The 21,541-nt window shown below is 38.0% G+C and overlaps 1 protein-coding gene across 1 annotated transcript in view; it reads left to right on the forward strand.

Moving 5' to 3' along the window:
• DNAJC3 (DnaJ heat shock protein family (Hsp40) member C3) overlaps positions 1-21,541 on the forward strand; it is a 35,653-nt gene that overhangs the window by 5,785 nt on the left and 8,327 nt on the right. Inside the window, exons 2-9 of the mRNA XM_031059558.1 lie at positions 5,434-5,544; positions 8,497-8,621; positions 9,640-9,714; positions 15,221-15,373; positions 16,663-16,844; positions 18,737-18,856; positions 20,643-20,748; positions 20,844-20,964. Coding sequence (XP_030915418.1) covers positions 5,434-5,544; positions 8,497-8,621; positions 9,640-9,714; positions 15,221-15,373; positions 16,663-16,844; positions 18,737-18,856; positions 20,643-20,748; positions 20,844-20,964 — 993 coding nt within the window. The remainder of the gene's footprint in view (positions 1-5,433; positions 5,545-8,496; positions 8,622-9,639; positions 9,715-15,220; positions 15,374-16,662; positions 16,845-18,736; positions 18,857-20,642; positions 20,749-20,843; positions 20,965-21,541) is intronic.

Genomic DNA, 21,541 nt, shown 5'->3' on the forward strand with positions numbered 1-21,541 from the left:
TGCCGCTCGCCACTGCGGGGCCGCGGGTGCCCTGGTGTCCTCCAGTGCAGCTGGGTGACAGCACTGGCCTTCAGTGCTAGCCGTGAATTCCCCACTCCCGTGTGGATTTCGTGTAGTTCCGAAGTTCAAAGGCTTTTCCAGTTGCCCTTCTCAGCCGCAGCCAGTGTTAGTACCACACTTAGAGATTCGCTGAGGCTTTTGATGGTTGCGTTGTTGAATTAGTTCTGTTTTTGTTTTGCTGTTATGGTTTCTGTTGGTTTTTTGTTGGTTTTGTTTTTTTTTTTTTCACCTCTTGCCATCAGTATTTGAAGTTCAGCTTATCTGTGCTTTGTGTAGCTTATTTACTTTCATAGTATCCTGCCAGCAACACCTGTGTAGCCAGACTTTCATTCACAGGCTGCTGTTAAGTTTTTAACTCTGCTATAGAATGGTGGTTACAGTCAGGGTTTCAGCTGAGGGACATTCTTTACCTGCCAGTGGCAGATGGAAGTGGAACTGAAGCTGTCAGTAGTCAGAAAAGGGCTATGGACTTAAGGAATATATAGGTTAACATTAAAAATTCAGTTGGTGCACTAAATTAAATAGTTTAGCTGCTCGGGTGGCAACAGGAACATACTGTGGGAAAGACACCCTGCATTAGACCATGTACTGTGGTGTCAAATTGCCTGTTTTTTTTAAATATGCATTCTAGTAGTGTTAGAAGACAAATAGTAACTTTTGTCAGAGGATACTGTTTTTTTCCTCCCTTACAATGTGGTGCTCCTGCTTAGGATTCTTAATTTAGAGCAGCCAACCTATTTCAAGTATTTGGTTTAATGGCATTTGGGCATAGGGCATTTCCTAATTTGGGGGATATTGTCTTAACTTCAGTTAATAAAGATGTAGAGTACAGTAATAAACTGAGAAATGGTAGTACTGAATCTTATTTACTGAATTCACTAACTTCTTAAGTTAGGAGTTAATTTCTCGGAATGTGTCATTGGAGAATTTTTGGGGGGTTTATGTTATTTAAGTATCTAGATTTTTTTTCCTCACAAATATTACTAGTCTTTGAGCTCAAAGGTGTTCATAGTCACATTTAAATTTGTATCTTGATGTCTTGATTATAGAAGTCTGCCTTTTGTCATCTGATTCATGAATCTGGAAGAGTCATTCTGTATTAACTTTGTATCTCATAGTTGATGGCAATGAATACTATTTATATCTGGCTGGTAAATACTCTTAGTAAAGACGTTTTTGATTCCTCCTCTTCACCTCAATTTGTGATGAATTTGGCATAGATCCTCTTTTGGGAAGATTCATTCTTCACTGTTGTTTGTCCACACTAATCACAACAAAAAGAGGTGGCTGAGGAGGAATAAAGGAGTGTTGTTCATTTCTCCCCTCTCCTTCCTCGTAGCAGGAGAAAGGAAATGTAATATGGGAAAGAATAAAGGGGCTCTGAGTATACAGAGCTCAGTTAGTTACTGTCATACCACAAGCATTAAGTGTTTCTTTTTCTCCCCTCACTTTTTTTTTTCGCCCTAAGTTTGGGAGCTTTTTTGGGTTTTTTTTTGGCCCCAAATACAAAGGCCACTTGAGGGTGGGGCTTTTTTTGTCGGCCAGTCTTTGCTGTGTTTACCAACTTCCTTTGCAAACGGAGGGAGTGAAAACTTGATGGGTGGAAGTTGCACATATCTCTGCTCTATACTCTGAGGCTCCTTGTAAACCTCAGAAATGTTGCTTCTGAAACTGTTGGTGCTTGTCCATATCTTACCTAGTTCAGTCTAATTCTTGAAAGTCATGTTAGCAAATACACCTAAAGCTGAAACCAAACTGTTGAAAAATAACAGCAAACTTGAGATTCAGCGTCATTCTGATAAAAAAAATGTTGCAAAAGCAGGATCTCCCACTCTCCTGACAAGATAAGGCAATCATTAAGTTCCTCTATTGGGAAAAAAAATAAAAGTTTAGATGAATGCAGTTAAGATTAATGATATGCATGCTGCTGCTTTATCGTTGAAACAACTGCCTTTGGTACACAGCAGGAACTAATTCTGTTTATTTTTGTAATCTTGTTACTCAGCTTGGGAACAAGATTTAGGAAAAAGTAGGTGGAAATTCTACAGTGGGGGAAAACAGGAATGTGTAGACAAATGCAACATCTTGAAACTGTTTTCAGGTTGCAGGGCTTTCTTGAGTTCTTTGCAATGTGGATGGGACTGATTATACAGGGATATAGTTCAAGTCTGTGGACTTAGGTGCCTACATATTAGCACCAATTACCCTAATAAAACAAAAATCCTACCAGGAAGTTATCATTTATTTGAAGTGAGTGTATTTAACTGGAAAAACAGGTTAGCTGCACCTGCTTGTCTTGCCTGCACCTTCTGATTGTTGTCCCTTAAACAGTTGTCAGGGTTAGTACCAATTATATGGAAATAGTCTGGGGGTTTGTGTTTGTTTGTTGTGTTTTTTTTTTTTTTTTGTTTTTTTTTTTTTTTTTGGCTCTTAGACTCTTGCCCCAGACTTGCGAGGACTCCAGGCTCTGAATTTATCCAGAATATTTGACTTGATTTAACAGCTCATTTGCGTGGTTGTTTGAGGCCCAGGGTGAATATTTAACACTTAGGCAGTCTTTAGAAATTATATTAAAATTAAAATACATGGAAGTTTTTAAAAATAAATTGTAAGCTTGCATATCTCTTGGGTAAATTTAGTTTCTTGGTGGAGCATGCAGAACTTCTTCAACTGGGCCTGTAGTATCCAGCTCACCAATGTGTATCTGTTGTAAAGAGCTCTGTAGGGTGGGGTTTGGTGTTTTTTTTTTTTTTGCTCCAGCTGAACTTTACTTCTTAGGCTCATTCCCAGACCAAAGAGTGCATAGGTACCCAAATAGTTTGCAGAGAATTTGAGTCCTTGGACTCCTGTGCTTCTGTTAACAGTTTTCAGATGTCTCCTGTGGGCTGCTTTATTTAGAGCAATTGTTTGCCTACAGCCAGAAAATGAATAAGCATAGATTTCTGTGAATAAACAGCTCAACCATCAGGTCAGTGCAGTGTTCCTGAGTAGTTACGGTGAGTGTCACTTTTCATCGTGGTTAGGCTGATGATGCAGGCTGCTCGTGGAGATTCATGCACCAATTTAGGATGTTCAGCAACTTGCAGAGCTGAGGTTTAATGTATGTCAGTGTTTAATGTATTTTACAGGGAATCTAGAGGAGTTCACAATTTGCTTCTTTATTTATCCATGTTGCTCCTGCTTTTATTACTTGTTTGCTATCAGTGGGCACTTTCTCATTGTTTTAGTAATTGTCTTCATTATTTACAAGGAAAAAGATGGCTCTTCCACCTAGAGTATTATGTAACTGTAAAACTGTACTGCACATAACATGTTTGAAAGATACTAAATTGTGTAGGTACATCTTACTGTGGAAAAATGTATTCTTGGAGCTATCCTGATGTGACTGAATGTAAATCAAGGATGCTTGAGACTGTGGGAATTGAATGCCATATTTGGGTAGATGGAAAGTTCATCAAAGAGTAATTTATAGCCCAATTCTAGGATACCATTCCCAATTAGCAAGTTTTGAAAGATTTCAGGTGTTTGTGTGTGGGGAAACACAGAAGGGATGAAATTTAAGAGTTTTTAGTTGGTATTAGGTCATGTTAAATACTTCAGTCTGTTTATAGTTTTATACCTACCATACTGCTAGCATACTTCCGAAGCCAGGGAAATTTGTGGTGAGCTTTTTTTTCAGCTCTTAGTTTTTTCATTGTGTTTCATATACTTGTTTTGTCATTTTAAAGGACACTGGACTACTTGATGATTGAAGCTTTAAGCTAGTGAAGGAAAATGGGCAAGGAAGAATGTCCTTTTTTGCTGCAAGTTGGATACATAAAATGCGAATACATTTTTTATATGCCTAGAATTGACTTTAAAATGAATCGTTTAGTAAGATCCTCAAATAAATATTTTTCAAGTAGGCAGTTTTTTTAACTCCATGTACTTAAACAAAAATATTCACTGGAAATTTGGGACTTCATGAAGTAATTTCCATTAATTAAAAAAAATTTGCTTTCTGTCATTGTTCTAAAACAAATAATTGAGTGGAGCCCTTGAATCCAGCGTGCTGACTTATTGTCAGTCTTTTAGCAGATAGAACTGTCTCTAGTGGATGCAGAGGGGATTTTGTTCATTTTAGTAGAGACAGCTCAAGGATTTTCTTGTAATGTGGAATTAAAAGAATTATGAGCTGTATCATGGTGTAGAAAGGAAAAAATAAATTAAGAACCCAGGTATTGAGAGCTCCTACATCTAAAATCGTGATGATTTGGTGATAAGAAATTACTGTTTGTTCATTACAAATGCATTGTGGTTTAATCACCTTTCAGTGTGAGAAGTTTGAATATACTTTCCTTCAATCAGCTGTACTTTAACGTTTTAATTTGATTCTAAAAACAACTTTGGAGCGCTACTGCATTTTTGTATTTAAAGTGCCTATCTGAATCAGCTCAGTGCAAAACCTGAGTGAAATAAGTTATAAATCATTGGGTTTTAATATAATGTGCTTATTCAGGATTTCAATATATTGCCTTGCTTAAATCTAGGCATAGGGTATCCTCTTAATAAATGAAAATTTTTCTAGTGTGAAAGTTTTTTAATAGTCATAAGCTGGTGGGTAATTTGTAGTGGAATTCTGCCGTGATCTGAAGACTCCAGGATGCAGGACACGTGAAAAAGCTGTTGCTGAGTTGATGTATGTACAGCATGTACCTGCCCTTGGCTGCCCATTTCTTCTCAACAATAGTCTTTCCCTGTTGTTTGAGCAGCAGCAATTTATTAGCTTTAAACTCAAACTGGCACTTCTAAGACTTACCACTTTAGTATGGTTTTCATGCTACTGGTTAAAGGAAATAGGAGTGAGAATTTTAATTGTGTGTCTAAACTTGCAGTCCCGTAGAAGTTTGCCCTGGAAATTATAGAGACAAGTGTAGTGGATGAGAAGCCAATCTTTAAGTAGCCAAAGAGTTCTCAGTTAAGTATGAAGTTACCATCAGGGTCATGAATTTTAGTTTAGAACCTGTGTGTATTTGCTGCATGTGTGTGTTACGAGTCCTTTCCAGATTCTTCTGAAATTGAAAGTCAGAGTATGTTACTGAAAGTGTGGATGTGTATTTGGTGCCTTGTCACAGTGGGGTGCAAAGCAATGTCTTGTGTACTTTGACACATCCTAATTGGGACACACTATGAGGTTATTAGACTGCAGGGTGCTTTACAGAGTCTCAGAAGCCCTTAGATTGTAAAAGACCTCTGAGATTACCTAAAGTGCAGGACGATGTGACTTCTGCCTCTGTCAATAATGGTTTGTTACATGTATTGTATTATCACTGTATGTGTTTGCTGTAATCAAACTGTTCATTCAGAGCCTTCATCTTTTTGTTTTTCTTTAAGGAGCTGAGTGTGGAATAAATGCAGAAGTAGAAAAACAACTTGAAATGGGGAAGAAATTATTGGCTGCTGGGCAGCTGGCAGATGCTTTGTCTCACTTTCATGCGGCTATAGGTATGTATCTCAGGGAGGTGACTCTTGTACTGAAATACCTTTGGGTAGGTTCTTCTCACTGTTTGCTTCATTAAATATCCTGCTTTCTTGCAAATTACATTCCATGAATCACAGAATTTGGGCTATCTTTATACAGCAGTTTGGACAGAAGCCAGCAGAGATGCAGTAGAATATTTATGCTTTGGTTTTGATAAAAGAAAACTGTTAAATTAACTACACAATACATAAACACTTAAGTCACTGTTGTTCTAGAAGCTAGCTGTATGAAAGGAATTAGAGTTGACTCTGATATTATTTGATGAGGTATTCCCTGTCTAATCCCATCAAGATCAGGTTTCATCTTTATGATGTTTTTCAAAGTATGAGTATGTCTTTGAAAGGCTGACTTTATCCATGCTTTCTCCTATCCAGTGCTGTAAAAAATTCAATGTTTAAAATAGTCACTCTCTCTCATCTTATTTTTTCTTAATTAAATCTTGAAGTAGGTGGTGTCTCAGTGAAACTGATGCTGCAAGTTTGAGATACTGAATTGGCAGTGGAGAGCAAAATTGTCCCTCTCTTGTAGTCAGATAGTGAGTTTGTTCTTGTTTGGTGTTCTGCATTTTCAGCAAACTGAGAAGTTAAATGTTTGCTTTTAAGAATTTTAAAACAATTTAGCTGATTAAATCCTTTAATTGAAGCCTAGAGACAGCACCAGTAAAAAGCAGTGTCCATTAACACTACAGTTTCTTAATTGCATGGTACTGTTTTAACTTCTTGGACTTTGTTATAATGTGTACAAGTGCATTTTTTTCCTCTGTGAAAAGAATATTACTGAGATGTTATACATTGATGAGTCATACTGTTAATACTTTTTAATTTATGCCTTGGTTTAATAGTGAGATGTAAACGAAACATGGGTTGCTTCTGAGTTATTAATATTTTCTTTGCATTCTCCAAGATCAACTTCCCTTATATAAAGAGAATGGAGGAGGCAACTTGCCTTTTTTTCTGTTATGGAAGTTCCTTGTTCCACCTAGATGCAGTCTGTTCTCCTTTGATTTGTATGTTGCTGCCAAAGCATTTCGATGGGGTCCGTGCACTGTTAGTGCTACAGCCTGATTTTTTCCTTTATTATTGATTGGCAAAGTTGAACTTGGATTTGATGAGGAGACCAGTTCAGTGTGTGGCTGTGCAGGTCCTGGTGGTGTTGTAGAGGCAGCAGTGGTGTGAGGTGCCTGCATGGGTGAAACCCACTGCTTTGCCAGCTGTGCTAGAGCAGCTTGTAGAAATATGCTGTGACCATCTCAGCTATGACCTTTATGGGATTCTTATTTGGATACTGATTTTGGCCTGATTGCCTCATTTTTATCAGACTTCTTCTTTGGATTTTGCTTTTTTGAAAAGATTTTAAGCATGATTTGCCAGTTGTGCTTGTGAGGAGGTAAGAATTCTTTCCTGGCTGTACTGCATCATTGTAGACTGAGGTAAATAGATTTTTCTGTCTTGTCTCAGGCAGTATATTTTTGGTTTTTTTGCAAACATCTGAAATAGAAGAAAACTGCGGTCCATACTACCTCTCTTTAGTTAAATTTTCAACTCTTTCTTCCATCCCAGCTTATGCTTTCTGTCTGGGTTTCAATTGCTGTTCATTACTGTTGCTGGAGTGCTGAGGCAAAGCTATGTGTCAGATAATCATCTGGTGATGAAATGTGCTTTCTGTGTTAGCTCTTTCCTACCTTTCATCCTTTGTGTATTAATCAAGTTCCTTAATTTCAGCTGTCAATTTGTACCTAGCGTACACCTTTAGGACTCAATGGTGCTTTTTTTTTTAAAGGGTATTAACAGTTGAATTTATTTGGTGTTTATAATGCTGACATACAAAGACGCATACTGCATGGGAGTGCGTATTAAATTTCAGCTCTGGAGATGACCATTTTCACAATCAAGTTACTGTAGAGGAAGAGTACAGATAGCTTCTTCTTGGTAATGGAGGTGGCCAGCTATGAAACTTCGTTGCTGATCATAAGATTTTTGGTGGTGCTATTTCTTCCATTTATTTTGAAGTTCAACTTTAACCTCAGATGATGTGAGGAAGAAAAATACTACTTCTGTTCCTCAGATATGAATGTCTGCAAATTCTGAATTGATTTTTCTGTTTTTAATAGTATACTAAAAGGTTTTCTGTATTCCAACATTGGGATGTTTCAGTGGTTGAAGTTACTTTTCCTTGAGAGCCCACAGTAGCTGTCACCTGTTTCTGTTAAATACTGCATACAGAAGAATATTAAGAATATTATTCTTGTTTTCAGAGACTGATGTTTGCCTCTTGTGCAGGAGTATGTGCTAGCTTGGAGAGTGTTAAAGTTGCTGGATCTTGGAATTTTGACCAGGAGACAACATGGAATGTGTGGGCTCTGAAGTTAGCCTTCATGTTGATAGTGTATGTGCATTTGTCTGCTGGTGAGAGGGAATGTTGGTGCCCACTTTATTACTAAGGAAAGAAGTTGCTGATATTTCAATGAATGATATAAAGAGTTAGTGTCTGTGTTGACATTGCACTAACATATTAGTAATTTTGGGAGTATTTGCATGTATCCAATATGGTGATCAGCACCTGGGCTGGAAAATGATGAATTAATGTGCTTTCAAACGTAGGCCTGCAGCTGGAGGTAAAGCATTAATACATAGAGGCTGTTCTCCCATATAAAGCTGAAGAACACATGCATATTTGACCTTCACTCTCAATTATTTGGCATTTACAGTATTTGTGTAAACTTTATTGTTATATAATTAAACTGCACAGAAAATACTTCTTGCATAACATTACAAATTTTATGTCTTATTAATGTATGCCATTGTTTCCAGTGGCTTAAAAGTCAGATGATATATTTTTAGTCATTACGGTTCCACTGTACCAGAAATTTCAGTAGCTTTGAGATAGTATTCTGATTAGTGTTTGTTTATTTGCAGAGGGAGACTCTGAGAACTACATTGCTTATTACAGAAGAGCCACAGTGTACTTAGCCATGGGCAAATCTAAAGCGGCAATTCGCGATTTAAGTAAAGTGGTTGAATTAAAGCAGGACTTCACATCAGTAAGTATTACTGGAACTGAAGATTTGTTCAAGTGTTAAAAAAAAAGAACTGCTTCAAAGAAGGTTTGGGGTTTTTTTCAGACTTTGCTCAACAGGAATAGAGAATACATTGTCCCTCAGAGGGCTTTAAAGTGGGTAAAATAATAGCAATGGTGTATGTGCCTTAATTTGCAACAATGTTGAGTACAGTCTAGACAGTTATTTGAACAACTACTAGTTTTACTAAGTTAATGGATTTATACTAAACACTTCTCTCACTTGTGGTTATTCTGTTGTTCACCAAGGCTTTGCCATTTGGGACAGGGAGAAGAAAGCACACAGATGCCTCTGGGTTTTTTTTTCTCTTAATCATCATTAGATTTGAGGTATCTGTTTTCCACAGTAACTGTCCTAATCTCATTGCATTCCTGTGTGACTGTTGCTAGTTCAGATTTGCTTACCCCTTTCTCCATTCTGTGTACTATATGTGGAGACTGCCCTGCTAGTTGGAAACTGATGCTGAAGTCCTCTCCAACTGATTCTCTCAGCTCTCTTTTTTGTGAGCAGTGGCATGTCCTGTATAGTTGACAATAAAGGAGCAAATGTTAAATTCACTGTTGTATGAAAATATTCTTATTAGAAATCAAAGTCTTCTAAATCATTGACTTTTCTTTTTATGTAGCTTCTATTATTCTGAGAGTTTAATGAAATTATTAAATGTGGGAATTGTTTATTATTTCTGCTATTTAATATGTAAGCAATTATAATCTGAAAGGTGGTGTAAAGTCACATTCACTATGATTTGTGAAACTTCTTACGTGAGTTCTTTTCATAAAAATTGTCTGCTTTTTGTCCCTCAGTTCTGGTGCAGAACAATCCTTTGCCATTGAAGAGGCCTTATAAGAACATTGTTAAATCAAAAAGACAAAGAATGAGTGTCATGATCCCTGTTTCAGCTTGTTAGCTATACTAAGATGAAACTTGTGTTCATACTTTGCTCAATTCCCATTTGTAAATAAAAAGTTATGTTTCATTTCAGGCAAGATTACAAAGAGGACACTTATTGCTTAAGCAAGGGAAATTTGATGAAGCAGAGGATGACTTTAAAAATGTGGTAAGTTGGAGACCAGTGTTGAGCTACATCAGTACTTTTAAGGTTGGGTTCTGAGCCAAGGTCACATCTGAACTCTGATGCTCTGTAGAGTATATGCTGTCTAGGCCTGAGTTTGTCTTTCCTGTTCTTTGCAGGCATAGTAGCTAAGCAACTTTTGTATGAATAAATGACCGGTGAAATTGCAGTATAGTGATGCAGATGAAAGGGGGTGTTGTCTGAAACAAAGACTTGGGAAAGTCTTTCTTGTTTATGCCTGGTACTTCATGATCTCTGCTTACTGGTAGCTGAAGGAGCAGCCTGCATTCAGGAAAGAGAGATGTAGTTGAACTCTGGTTTACATCACTATATTGATGTCTCCCTGGGAAGTCACTAGGGGCATCATGGATCAACCTTTGCAGGTTCCTATCTCTTTTTACTGATTGCAGAAGAATTCTTGATTCTTAATTTTTAGTCACTGAGCAGTTAAATCAGTACATTTCGGTGGCATCCCTCTGTCTCCTAATCTGCAGAGTTCTCCATGTTCATGAATGTCTGACAGTACTTTCTCTTCATGATCAGGAATCGTGCAGCTTCCAGCTAGCTACAAGTAGTTGGATATTACGCACCTAAAACTCACTTGGGCTATTTTTAGTTTTGATGGGTATTTTGTGCATTTCAGCCCTATGCTGCCAAGCTAAACTGATCTAACCCCAGAAAAAAAGCCCTCAAAGAATATGAATCTAGATTTCCTCTCTATTGCACAAAATTCATGTAAATATGAATATACCTAAGATACAGTCTTCATTCTTGCTTGCTCTTCAGGAGTTGCTAGTTTGAACAGCTGGTGTGTCCCTTAAGCCAAAATAAGAAGAATTTGCAAAGAAACAAATGCTGTCTTGTTGGCTGTCTCTGAAAAGACTGATGAAAAAAGAAGTTGTGTGGTCCAGATTGCAGCTGTTTAATGGAAATCTTACTAGGAAGTGAGGATGACAAAACTGGAGTGGTTATTCTGTATGTTCTGCAGGGCAGCTACGAGGAATGGCTCTTGCAGGTAGAAATGCACCAGGCAGTTCTTGTGTCTGTAGCAGAGCTCCAGCAGCTTATTCTGAAGTTCACGTAGCAATGGCATCTCTGGCTGCTTCTTCCCTCAGTAAGTTTCTTAGGAGTGTGTAGTCTGATAGCAGCGCAGCCCTGCTGTCTGCAAATGTGGGTGAGAGTTGCTCAGCTCGGATTAACTGAGGACACAGTTGCTGCAGTAACAATTATGCAGTGTCAGGGTTGATTGTGAGTCTGTGTGTGCATCTCTTTGCAGTTACTGTTTCTTGAAGTATTGCTTAATGCTGCATATGGAATTGTTTCTCCAGTCAACTGTAAAATATCTTTTCCTATTGCCAAACCTGCTGCAAAAATTTATTTGCTGCCTTTGGTCAGTTCAAATAGTTACAGTACTCAATCAGGATCAGGCTTTAAGTCTGAAGTAGAACAGAGTTTCTTCCCAGAAGCTAATGTAGGAAACGAGCATATTAGTTCTCAATCTGACTTCCATTTTCCTTTGTTCTGTTAGCAGTGTTGTCTGTGTAATTAGGGTGGTCTGTTTTGAAGAGCATAGTTTTCAGTTAAGTACAATATATTCAAGCAAAATGACTAAATACTAAAGTAGTAATTTGCAAAAGGTTAAATTGTTCATGTGTGGAGTGGGTTAAATTGTGCTACATACCTTGAAATCTTTAAGTGGAATACCTGTTTCTTTGAGAGGTTTTCCTTGTTTTTTAAATCTTGCAGATTTCTCATTCCTTCTCTTGTAGTCATGTTCCTTAAAAAGGGTCTCAATAATTTAGGAGATGCAGTCATTTTTGAGGGAGAGAAAGCAGGAAAAATTCAGCCCATCTAAATGGAGAGAAGGATGACAGGTAAACTTTCACATCTTGTCAGACCAGTGGCTTTGTGTAGAACTTCAAAAAAACCCATAACTATTCTTCATATAAAACAGTAAACCTGTCCTTTAATGTGTACTTGTGGAAAGAAAATTAATGTATTCAAATTCTTTCTATATAATTTCATAGTATCAGGAGAAGGTTTCATTGTGAGCACCCTAAATATCTTTAAATGATTGATTGCTAAGCAGTTTCTCTGTATATTCCTGCCCTCTCTGGCATATCAGTACTGGCTGCCTTGTGAGGCAGTGCTAGTGTGAGAATGGGCAGTGGAAATGCCTAGCTGCAAAGGATACAGTATTCCTTTTTGGGAGCAGAGCCTCTTGAGATTCAGCCTTCATGTGTTATTTTTAGCTGTGTTTTTTTTTGTACTCTGTACTTTCCTGTTGGCTGAAATTAATCACGAGGTATGGATAGAGGGTGTGATTCAGACTTGTGCCTTCACATATTAAGCAATGCTGTGTTTCTAGAAACCTCTCCTTTTGGCCAACAGATGAATCAAGCTGATTAAATTTTTTACATGGGTCAGGTTTTACACATGAAACAAGGAGTAAGCAGAATTCCTTTGGTGATTTTACAAAGTTGTTGCTCATGCTGTATGAATAGTAATTATTTCTCTGCTACAACTTTGGTTTAGTGTTCATATGCTTTAATATCAAGTTCCTTCTGTTTGGGTTAGTGGTTTCTGATTAACAGAAGTCAGCAGGACAGATCTGTGGGTGCATCAACATTCGTGTCCAGGGCCTCAAGCCATGAAAATCCTGGAATGTTTATTTTACCTGTAAGCATGTGATTTTTACTGAATATAAAAGGGATATTGGCATACTTTCATTGATGGAAGGCCTTCCGGAAAGGTGACAAAAACAATGCAGATCCTGGCAGCCCTGTGTATGTGCCTTTCAGTGTTGTCAGTGACTCTGCTTATGTTTGAGAGGAAATTACAAGCATTTGAGTTGGTGAATTCTGTAGAAGGTACGGAATTAGAGCCTTGTCTATTGGAAAGTGGGGAAAGGTCCAAATTGTTATATTTCTTTCAAATTCTAGTCTTTTTTTAAGACTGACTGTAACACAGTGCAATTTATTGCAATAAATATTGTAAATGGAGGTGTCCTAAATAGACAATTCTGTCTGCCTCGGAAGAACAAACACTTGAAGGCTCTACACTGAAGGCACCGCTTCTAGTTCCACTAGATGTCAGCCAAGACCAAGTGACTGAGCTCTGTACATCTGCAAATTGCTTTCTCATCTAAAGCCTCGCCTGTTGCAAAATACGTTGGACAACAGCTTTCCATGGTTGGTTGTTATATGTAATAGTACTGTTTTGGATGTAGGTGGGAGAGGCCATCTTATGGCGCTGTGAGTTAATCAAATTGGGTTAAGTTACTAGGCAATCTAGTTGGCTGTTTGAGGCTCTCTTAACCACATCTGAGATATTTAATATAACATTAGATATTTCCAAATACATTTCTCCTGTTTTTTTTTTTTCATCTGTCTGTCATTTTAGCTGTGTTACCTGATATGTTACCAGTGCTGGGCTTTCTTCTGTGCAATGTCCTTGAGTGGATGGATGTCTTGCTCTTAGATACCACAAACTATGGACGTTCCCTCATATCCCTTGGTTCCCTGTTTTACAACCTGAATGAGCAGGCTTCTTTTCGCTTTAGTTAATGTTACTTATTTAAATATCATAGCAATATGCTATTACTTATTAGGAGCTTATGAGTGTTTATTTTCATCATACTGTAGCACACACTCAATGACTTTTGTTTGAATGATACCTTGAAAAATTTCCCTGTCTCTAACTGGACATGTTGTGCTACCTAAAATTACCTAGGATGATTGACTCAAATGGTCTTGATTACTATTGGACTTGCCTCCATGATTGTAACATTGCTTTTCATATTCCACTGACTTTTTCTCCAAATACATTACCGGAAACATACCTTGAGTCTAAGGAGATCATAAGTTTTCATGGAAGTATAAGGCTCATCCATAGCAAAGGCTCTTAATTTTTAAGAAAATGCTGAGAAATTGAGGAAGAAATCAAACAAGTCTGCTGGAACTAAAGAGTTCAGAACTTCAGAGAGTTTTGTAGACTTGGTATTTTTTGAAATTACAAGTGCAGAAATTTGCTTCTGCTACAAGCTCCAGATTTTAGGGAGAGAGTGGATGTGCAGCATCAAGGGCTTATAGGCAGAGTTCTAATCAGAAGAAAAGCTTTATGAGACTTACATTGGGAATCTTACAAAGAAAGAAAACTCTTTGATCACATTGTTGTTCTCTTGCTGAAAGACAATGTAGGGAATAAAGGAGAATTTTCAGATCTAGGTACAAGTTGATTTTTGCCAGGTAAAATGAAAAACTGCATAAGATTCAAAAAGATTTATAAAGAGGAATTGAAGACAAAGTATGGGACCTGTGCATGATTTTGGTATAGAATTTAGGCTTTTTCCTTTTGTATACTCAAGTGGTAGAACCAGGGGAAATTCTGGTAAAGGACTTCTGAGGCCTGAAGTTGAATAATGTTAGAGACATAAGCACAAAATACATGTATTTCAGAAACGTACTGGTGAGAAAAAGGGAGATGGCCACTTCAACATAAATGGGGGAAGAAAAAAGTATTGGATGTCTTTGAGTGACTTCAGTTCACATTCTGTGTATAGAATGCAAGATAATGCAAGTTTTTACTTAAAAACAAACAAGAAAAGTCATGCTGATTTATCCCTTTTAAACTTTGAAAGTCATTGAACACCAACAAGTGTGAAGTCAGCGATTCTTTCAAGCTACAGTAATGCTACAAATTCCCTGGCTTTGCAAGGGAACATCTGAGATTCTCTCTGGCCATGTGTATCTTCCTGGGTGATAGTAAAGCTGCCTGAAAGATATTTTTAAATTTTTTCTTTGACAAGATAAACCTGCCTAAGAAAGAGGCAAGTACAATGTAATGACTTCCACTTGCTCAGAGAGAGGGGTTAAGAGAAATGAGAGTCCTTGTAGACAAAATACTAGACTTGTTTAAAACTATGTAAGAAACAGGACGCCTGACTGCCCAGCTGAGTCTTTTCCCTGGTTGTAGCCACTTAACTTGCTGCTGCAGCCACTCTTTGTGAGGAAAATGTAAGAAGCACAACTTCACAGTAACAACTGTCTGGAACATGTTTCATTTATTTCTGCTATGAAGTTATAAATGTGTATAGTGCTTAAAGGGAGAGATGCAATTAGGCCATGTGATTACACTGTCTGTTGCTCTGAGGAATCCAGCGTTTAACAGCTGATAGCAGCGGTGAATTAATCAGGTTACACAGAGGTCCACAACGTCCAGCAGGTGATGGGGGACAGTGACTGTTGTGTTTGATGTGTCCAGTGATGATTGATCAGGCATGAAGAACTGGATTTCTTTGACTTCTGACATCTTGCATTGAATCTCAAAATGTTTTTTTCTTCTGAAGTTCAGAGGTAGAAATACTTCCAGTGGAGTTTGGAAACCCACTTTATTCTCAGCTTTAGTCAGTTCTCCATGATATGATTATTCATGGGACTGAAAGAGATCCTTGAACAAGCATTTGAGCCTCTCTCCTTATTCATGTTTGCAGCTCAAATCCAATCCTAGCAATAATGAGGAAAAAGAAGCCCAGACTCAGCTGACAAAATCTGATGAGCTGCAGCGCCTACATTCACAGGCATTATCTGCCTACCAGCAAGAGGATTATGGAGCTGCTATTTCTCTTCTTGATGAAATCTTGGCAGTAAGTGTTAAGTCAAATGGTACTGTGAAAGTAAGAACTTTTGACATCTTGTTTTTGTTTAATAGTTTCTTTACTGATGTGAAAATAACTTTGGTGTAACCAGTTTAGTTTTGCTGAGCACTGTGGGTCTATAATTGTGTTGGAGAGAGGAGAGGGCTGAGCACTAGCTGCAGAAGAAGTCATAGTCTGTCTTAAAGATACTTCAGTTAAACATCAATTACAGATAACTTTATTGATTATACTTTTCTATTTTTCTACAATTTGTTATTCTTGGGGAAGCTGGGAAGAAGTTTTTCTGAAATCAGTGAAGTTTTGCCAAGTATAGGAGTTAGTTTTTTTTTAATCTGGATTTTTCGTTGTATATATGCAGACAGTTTTAGTCTTGAGAAAATGAAGTAAAAAAGATTAAAAAAAACCCCACAAAATTAAAAATGTAGATAGCTAGCTGAATTTTCATCTTGTTCCTTAGGTATCTGTATTCATTGGATCTTAATTGGTGTAAATAGCCTGATAGTGCAATGTAAATAACTTAGTCATGTGGGCATTTTGTGTGTCATATAGAAATGTACTGAAAGACAGTTAACTGCTATGACTCTGCACATACAAATTAGTGCTGTTGACTTGGAGTTAACAACCTTGGAGCTTTTGGTGATGGAATGGCCACAGTGAATGAATTGGTTTATGGGGAGGTAGTGTGGAAAAGCAGGAAAGCCTCCTCTAAGAAGATAATTTCCAAACAACTGATAAGACTTAGACAGATTTAATTCCCTAAATCAAATTTTGATAGGCAGTTTCTCATAAGTAATTAGTTTTGCCTTACTGTGACAATTTTACCTCTCTTTATTCTTAAAATCCAGATATTAAGGTCAAACTTGGTGGAGCTGCATCTTACCCACAGGCTTCTTCCTGGAGGACAGCTGACAGCTTGGTCCTTGCTGTTCATTACCTCTATTCTTTTGGGAAGATACAATAATTTATGATTCTGATATCCTTTCCTGGAGGCTCAACAGACTGTTCTAGTTTAAGCAATGCCAGTAGATTTAATTCATCTCTCTGCATGAGTTCATTGCATCATTTACAAAATTTTCAGGCCTTTGTTTTTCTATTTGGGCAGGTGCATCACAGCATCCACCAGGAAGCAGAGATGCTAATTTCATGAGCTCTGCATGCAGCTTGAACCTTATGCTGTTGCAGTTGGCAAAGTGAAATTAAATGGGATTTTTCTTTTGGGGAGCAAAAGAGCTGAAGTGTTATGGACCAAAAACAAGCTTTAATTTTGATTTCTCAAGGTTTGTGTTTGGGATGCAGAACTACGGGAGCTTCGAGCAGAGTGTTACATAAAGGAAGGGGAACCAAGCAAAGCCATTAGTGACTTGAAAGCTGCTGCCAAATTAAAGAATGATAATACTGAAGCCTTCTATAAAATCAGCAAAATATATTATCAGCTGGGGGACCATGAATTATCTCTCAGGTAATTTTACTATTTGCTCTAATCATTATAATTGAGACAGAAAATATAATTATATAGGTAATGATAAACCATGAAGTATCTCTTGTATGAGGTTTGGATGGAGAATGCTGTGGTCTAGATCTGATAAAGGGAGTTCCTTTCTAGAAACTAAGGATTGGCAGTGAAGAAACCCATGTTTGTTCTTGGCAAGACCAACCATCAATGGTTCGAGGCATCCTGTTTCCTTAAACAGAAGCCAGAGTCCCTCTCCATCAGAGATGCTTAGAAGTGCTGTTTTTGTTGTGTTTCTCCTAGAAGGAAGTGCTTCTCTAAATTTCCTGTAATGGAGCTTTTTTTTTTTTTAACTTTAAACCTCTGTTGAATTTAAGATGCAAACAGAAGATGTCTACATTATGTTATAAGCTTAAGGATAAATAAAAAGTACAGGAGCATCCAAGTATGAAGAGTTTGGGGTGCAGAGCTGTTTGCCTCTCATTCCTGCAGACAGTCCTGGATGACTTTTTTATAATGCCTTGTCCTTTTATTCAAACTGAGTTAAATTTAAGGTCTTATTCCCATATGTCCCTAGTCAATCTGGCAGATAACTGCCCTTGCCCAGTCTGGACTGTTCAGTTTGTGCTCTGTGCCTAGCTGCACAAATGATGGAATTCTTCCTATTGCACAGAAGTGGTTTCTGTGCCAATCATAATTTCAGATGTGCTGCCTTCATCTCCAGAATCCTTCCAAAATTATTTCTGCCACAGAGTCCCTTCAATAAGGTGAAGAGAACTGAAAAAGCCTGTGTTTCTTTCATTGGCAGATGGAAACTGCATGTGATTATACTTGCAAAAGTTTGTTTTATAGCTAGCCAAAAGTAAACATGAAAGTAATTGGTTTGCATTAGGCATTCCCTTTCCAGAGCCTACTTAATCTTGTGAGCTCATAGGTCACTTCTGTGATGACTTTAGGGAGGTGGCCATCACTTTGCCCAGTGATTTCAAGTATAGGTGGCATTTTAAAGCACGATTGAGGGCACGGTTGGAGAACAGAACGGAATCAGAAAGAAAGGGATAAGCCTCTTTCCTTTATTCTTATCTGATACCATTAATTTTTGCATCATGAGATATGCTGATAAAGAGTTCTATAGCTCTTGAACTTGCTGGGTGCTCTCTCTTGTCCTTCCCTTAGTTTCTTCCTCTTAAAGGCCTAATTGTTTTCAAATAGTAGGATATTTTTGTCTGTGCTTAGGAACAAAATAAGATTTTGTAATCTCTTTCTGAAATTGACATAGTGGTTGTGCTATGATGACTCTGTGGGATCCAAAACATTTATTCCTTCATATGACTGCATTCTGGAGGTTTTTGGTTTTTTTTTTAGACTTTGTACTATTTTGACACATATTTTCCCTAATCAGAGTCTGATTAAACATTCTTCATGGTGAAACATCAGCCTCAGGCTTGGCTGAGATTCCATCAAGGAGGTTTGTGTCTTAGTTGAGCTTTCTATTTCAAGCAGCACAAAATACACTTGAGTGTAGGAATTTTGTAATATATCTATCTATTCATCTGATAACTGCTGAATATAATTTCTTTCACAGAGTGCCTTTTCCTTCAAAGATACTCTTTAGCTCTTTAGTCAGTTATTACTGTAGCATTTAATCTTTTGTGTATTTGGCAACACAAAAGAATTAAAATCAAACCCAGATAAGTATCCCTGTATATTTTGGAAGACTCTTTTTGGTCTTACTTTATATTAATATTTGGATGAAGGGAGAGATCTATGAAAGAGCTCAAGTGTTGTTCTGAACAGTTTGTATATGCTGAATTGTGTCTCCAGGTAAAATTTCATAGTATGTGGTGACCGAGGTGTGTTGTTTTTTTTTTTTTCACTTCTCTTTACCTCCCTGTGAAAAGTGAGGTCCGGGAATGTCTGAAACTGGACCAAGACCATAAGCAATGCTTCTCTCTCTATAAGCAAGTAAAGAAGCTCAATAAGCAGATCGAGTCAGCAGAGGAATTCATCAGAGAAGGCAGGTAAGTATTCACTGCTATATAAAGGAAAAAAATAGAAGAAATCCCACAAATGAAGCACCAACTTACTGATTGAGGAGCTGATTAAAGTGATGCTTTTTGCATGTGTCAGTTGAAGTGGGTACTGAGCAGAGCTCTCAAATTACAATTAAAATAAATATTGACTTGCATAGCAACTATTCTATTCTGATTCCTTCTGATGCCACTGTGTCCCTTTTGCATACTTAACTTCTTTCTGCAGCAGGTTGTAAGAAAAACAGGGATGAGAGTTTTCAGCTCTCATATATTATTACTGAGCACTGATGGGAACCCCATCTGAGCACTGGGCTCCCCAGTGCAGGAGAGATGAAGCTACTGAGAAAGTCCAGTGAAGTTCCACTAAGATTGGAGGCGAGGAGCATCTCGCTTCTGCAAGGAAAGGCTGGGATGGCTGAGAGTGTTTGCCCTGAGACTTCTGTGCTACAGGGTGATTTCATCAATGTAGCTGAAGGGAGGGTGCAAAGAGGGCAGAGCCAGGCTCTGCTCGGTGGTGGTCTGTGATGGGATCAGGCCAATGGCTGCAAACTGAAATGTGAAGTTCCCTTGAAAGTTACGATAGCTTTTTACACTGTGCCATTTCCACTGGTGCAGGTTGTCCAGGGGGTTTATGGAGTCTCCCCACTTTAGAGTTATACAAAAGCACTTTGGACACAGGTGTAGGCAGATTTCTAGAGGTGGCCCTGCGTGGGCAGTGGGGTTAGACGAGATGATTTCTAAGAGTTCCTTCCAACTTCAGCTATTCTGTGATGAAAGGACCATATCTTAAGACTAAAACCACTTAGTAACTCTGCAGTGCCTTGATGGCAGAAGTGGTTCTGACTGATAAGCTTTTTTTCTTTCATGCACCCTATTCAATGATAGACAGTGCCTCTGTATTCTTGTAGTTCTTGCTATACTTCAATTTTGTGTTCCCAAGCACATGACATCCAGCTGTAAGGACCCTGAACAAATAATTAGGTATTGTCAAGGTGGCTTTTTAAAATAAAGTATATCAGGAGTCTGAATAAGCACAACTGATGCCGCCTTTATTAAGCCAGAAGCCTATTTGGAGTCTTTTCACTTATTTAATCCAGCATCAGCGATGTTTCAGGGAGTCTGAGAGCTTGCATTTCTCTAACTTGTAGCAACCTGTGAATTCAGTCTCACTCTTGTATTTTTAGGTAAATGTTCTAATCTGTTTCTCACTCAAACCATGTAACTTTAGCATTTTGAGGCCTTCACAGCAGAATAACACTTGACTGTGTGACTTGTGAAAAGAAAAGGAGAAAACATCTGCCTGATTAAAACTGTCATAAGGAGCTTTTTTTGTACCTCTGTGAATAGGTACCTTTTGTAGTGTGCAGATAGTCTGGACTCTTACTGTGAGCACAGAACTGAGTCCATTTCAGGTAGCAGTGGGGGAGATGTTTATTTTGAAGTGGAGTGCCATGTTGGACAGGAGGCAAATCTGGAGACCCTTGGCTGTGCATGGTGAAGGATTGCTATTGTTGTTGCTTGTGCATAAGCCTGACAGGCCTAGTGCCTGCTCTTCTGCCTCTCAGCACAGAGAAGGGAATGGGAGTGTAATTCTTGAAGTGCCTGCAAGTTTCCTTTATACTGTTGTTCTACACCTGGCCTTTAAGGCTATTGAAGGGAAGGTCCTTTGGTAGAAGGATGGGAGAATCTGTGAATTTTAAGAATTTTTAAATAAAACGCAACACCCTGAGATAGTGATTACATTTCATGATATTACGCTTTGTGATTTAAACAGGTATGAAGATGCTATCAGTAAATATGAGTCTGTAATGAAAACTGAGCCAGAAGTCCCAGTTTATTCTACTCGTGCCGAAGAAAGGATCTGTCACTGCTTATCAAAGGTAATTCTGCTTATCTCACTCTAAATGTCTTCAAGACAAACAGGAAACAAAACTTCCACAACTACATGACTTTGGTTTTACTTTTGCCTCTCTAGAATCAGCAGGCTACAGAAGCCATCAAACTTTGCTCAGAAGTTCTGCAGCTGGAACCAACCAATGTGAATGCCCTGAAAGACAGAGCAGAAGCTTATTTGCTAGAAGACATGTATGAAGAAGGTACTTTTATGCCGTTGGCACATACTTAATGTGGATGTTTAAAATGTAGTCTGTGTTTCAAAGGCTTTTTTTTAACATGCATTTTGATTCTACACCATGTTGTCCTTAATTAGCCCTGGTAGTTGCAGATTTACAAAAATACTTGGTGGTAATTTTGTCTTGATTAGTGTAAGTGGAATGTACTTGTTTTATCTACAGCAGAGTTGTCTTTACAACAGCGGACTGTGTTCAGGATGTTTTATGGGACTGTGCAGATTACTCAACTCAGAGACGTTTTATATAATCAGCAATGTCAGAGAATTGCATTTAGGTAAAAGGTATATAGAGTTAGGGTAATGTAAATCCATTTTAGGAGCTCCATTTTCATGTCTTGAGATGGCAGCATGAAATAATGCTGCTCTATTCCCTAGCATGTGCTGAGGGCAGAGGAAGGTAACAGCCATTGCTTCTCCTCCATGGATCTCTGTAGTGTTGCTCAGAGAGTAAACTGATTCTATTCCCGAGGCTGCATTTTCCATATGGAGTTTCTGTACAATGCATCCTATTACATGGAGTGATAGAAATGACCTCTACGATT

This window comes from Geospiza fortis, unplaced genomic scaffold (genome assembly GCF_000277835.1).
Source record: "Geospiza fortis unplaced genomic scaffold, GeoFor_1.0 scaffold84, whole genome shotgun sequence".
In the NCBI taxonomy this organism is placed as follows: Eukaryota; Metazoa; Chordata; class Aves; order Passeriformes; family Thraupidae; genus Geospiza; species Geospiza fortis.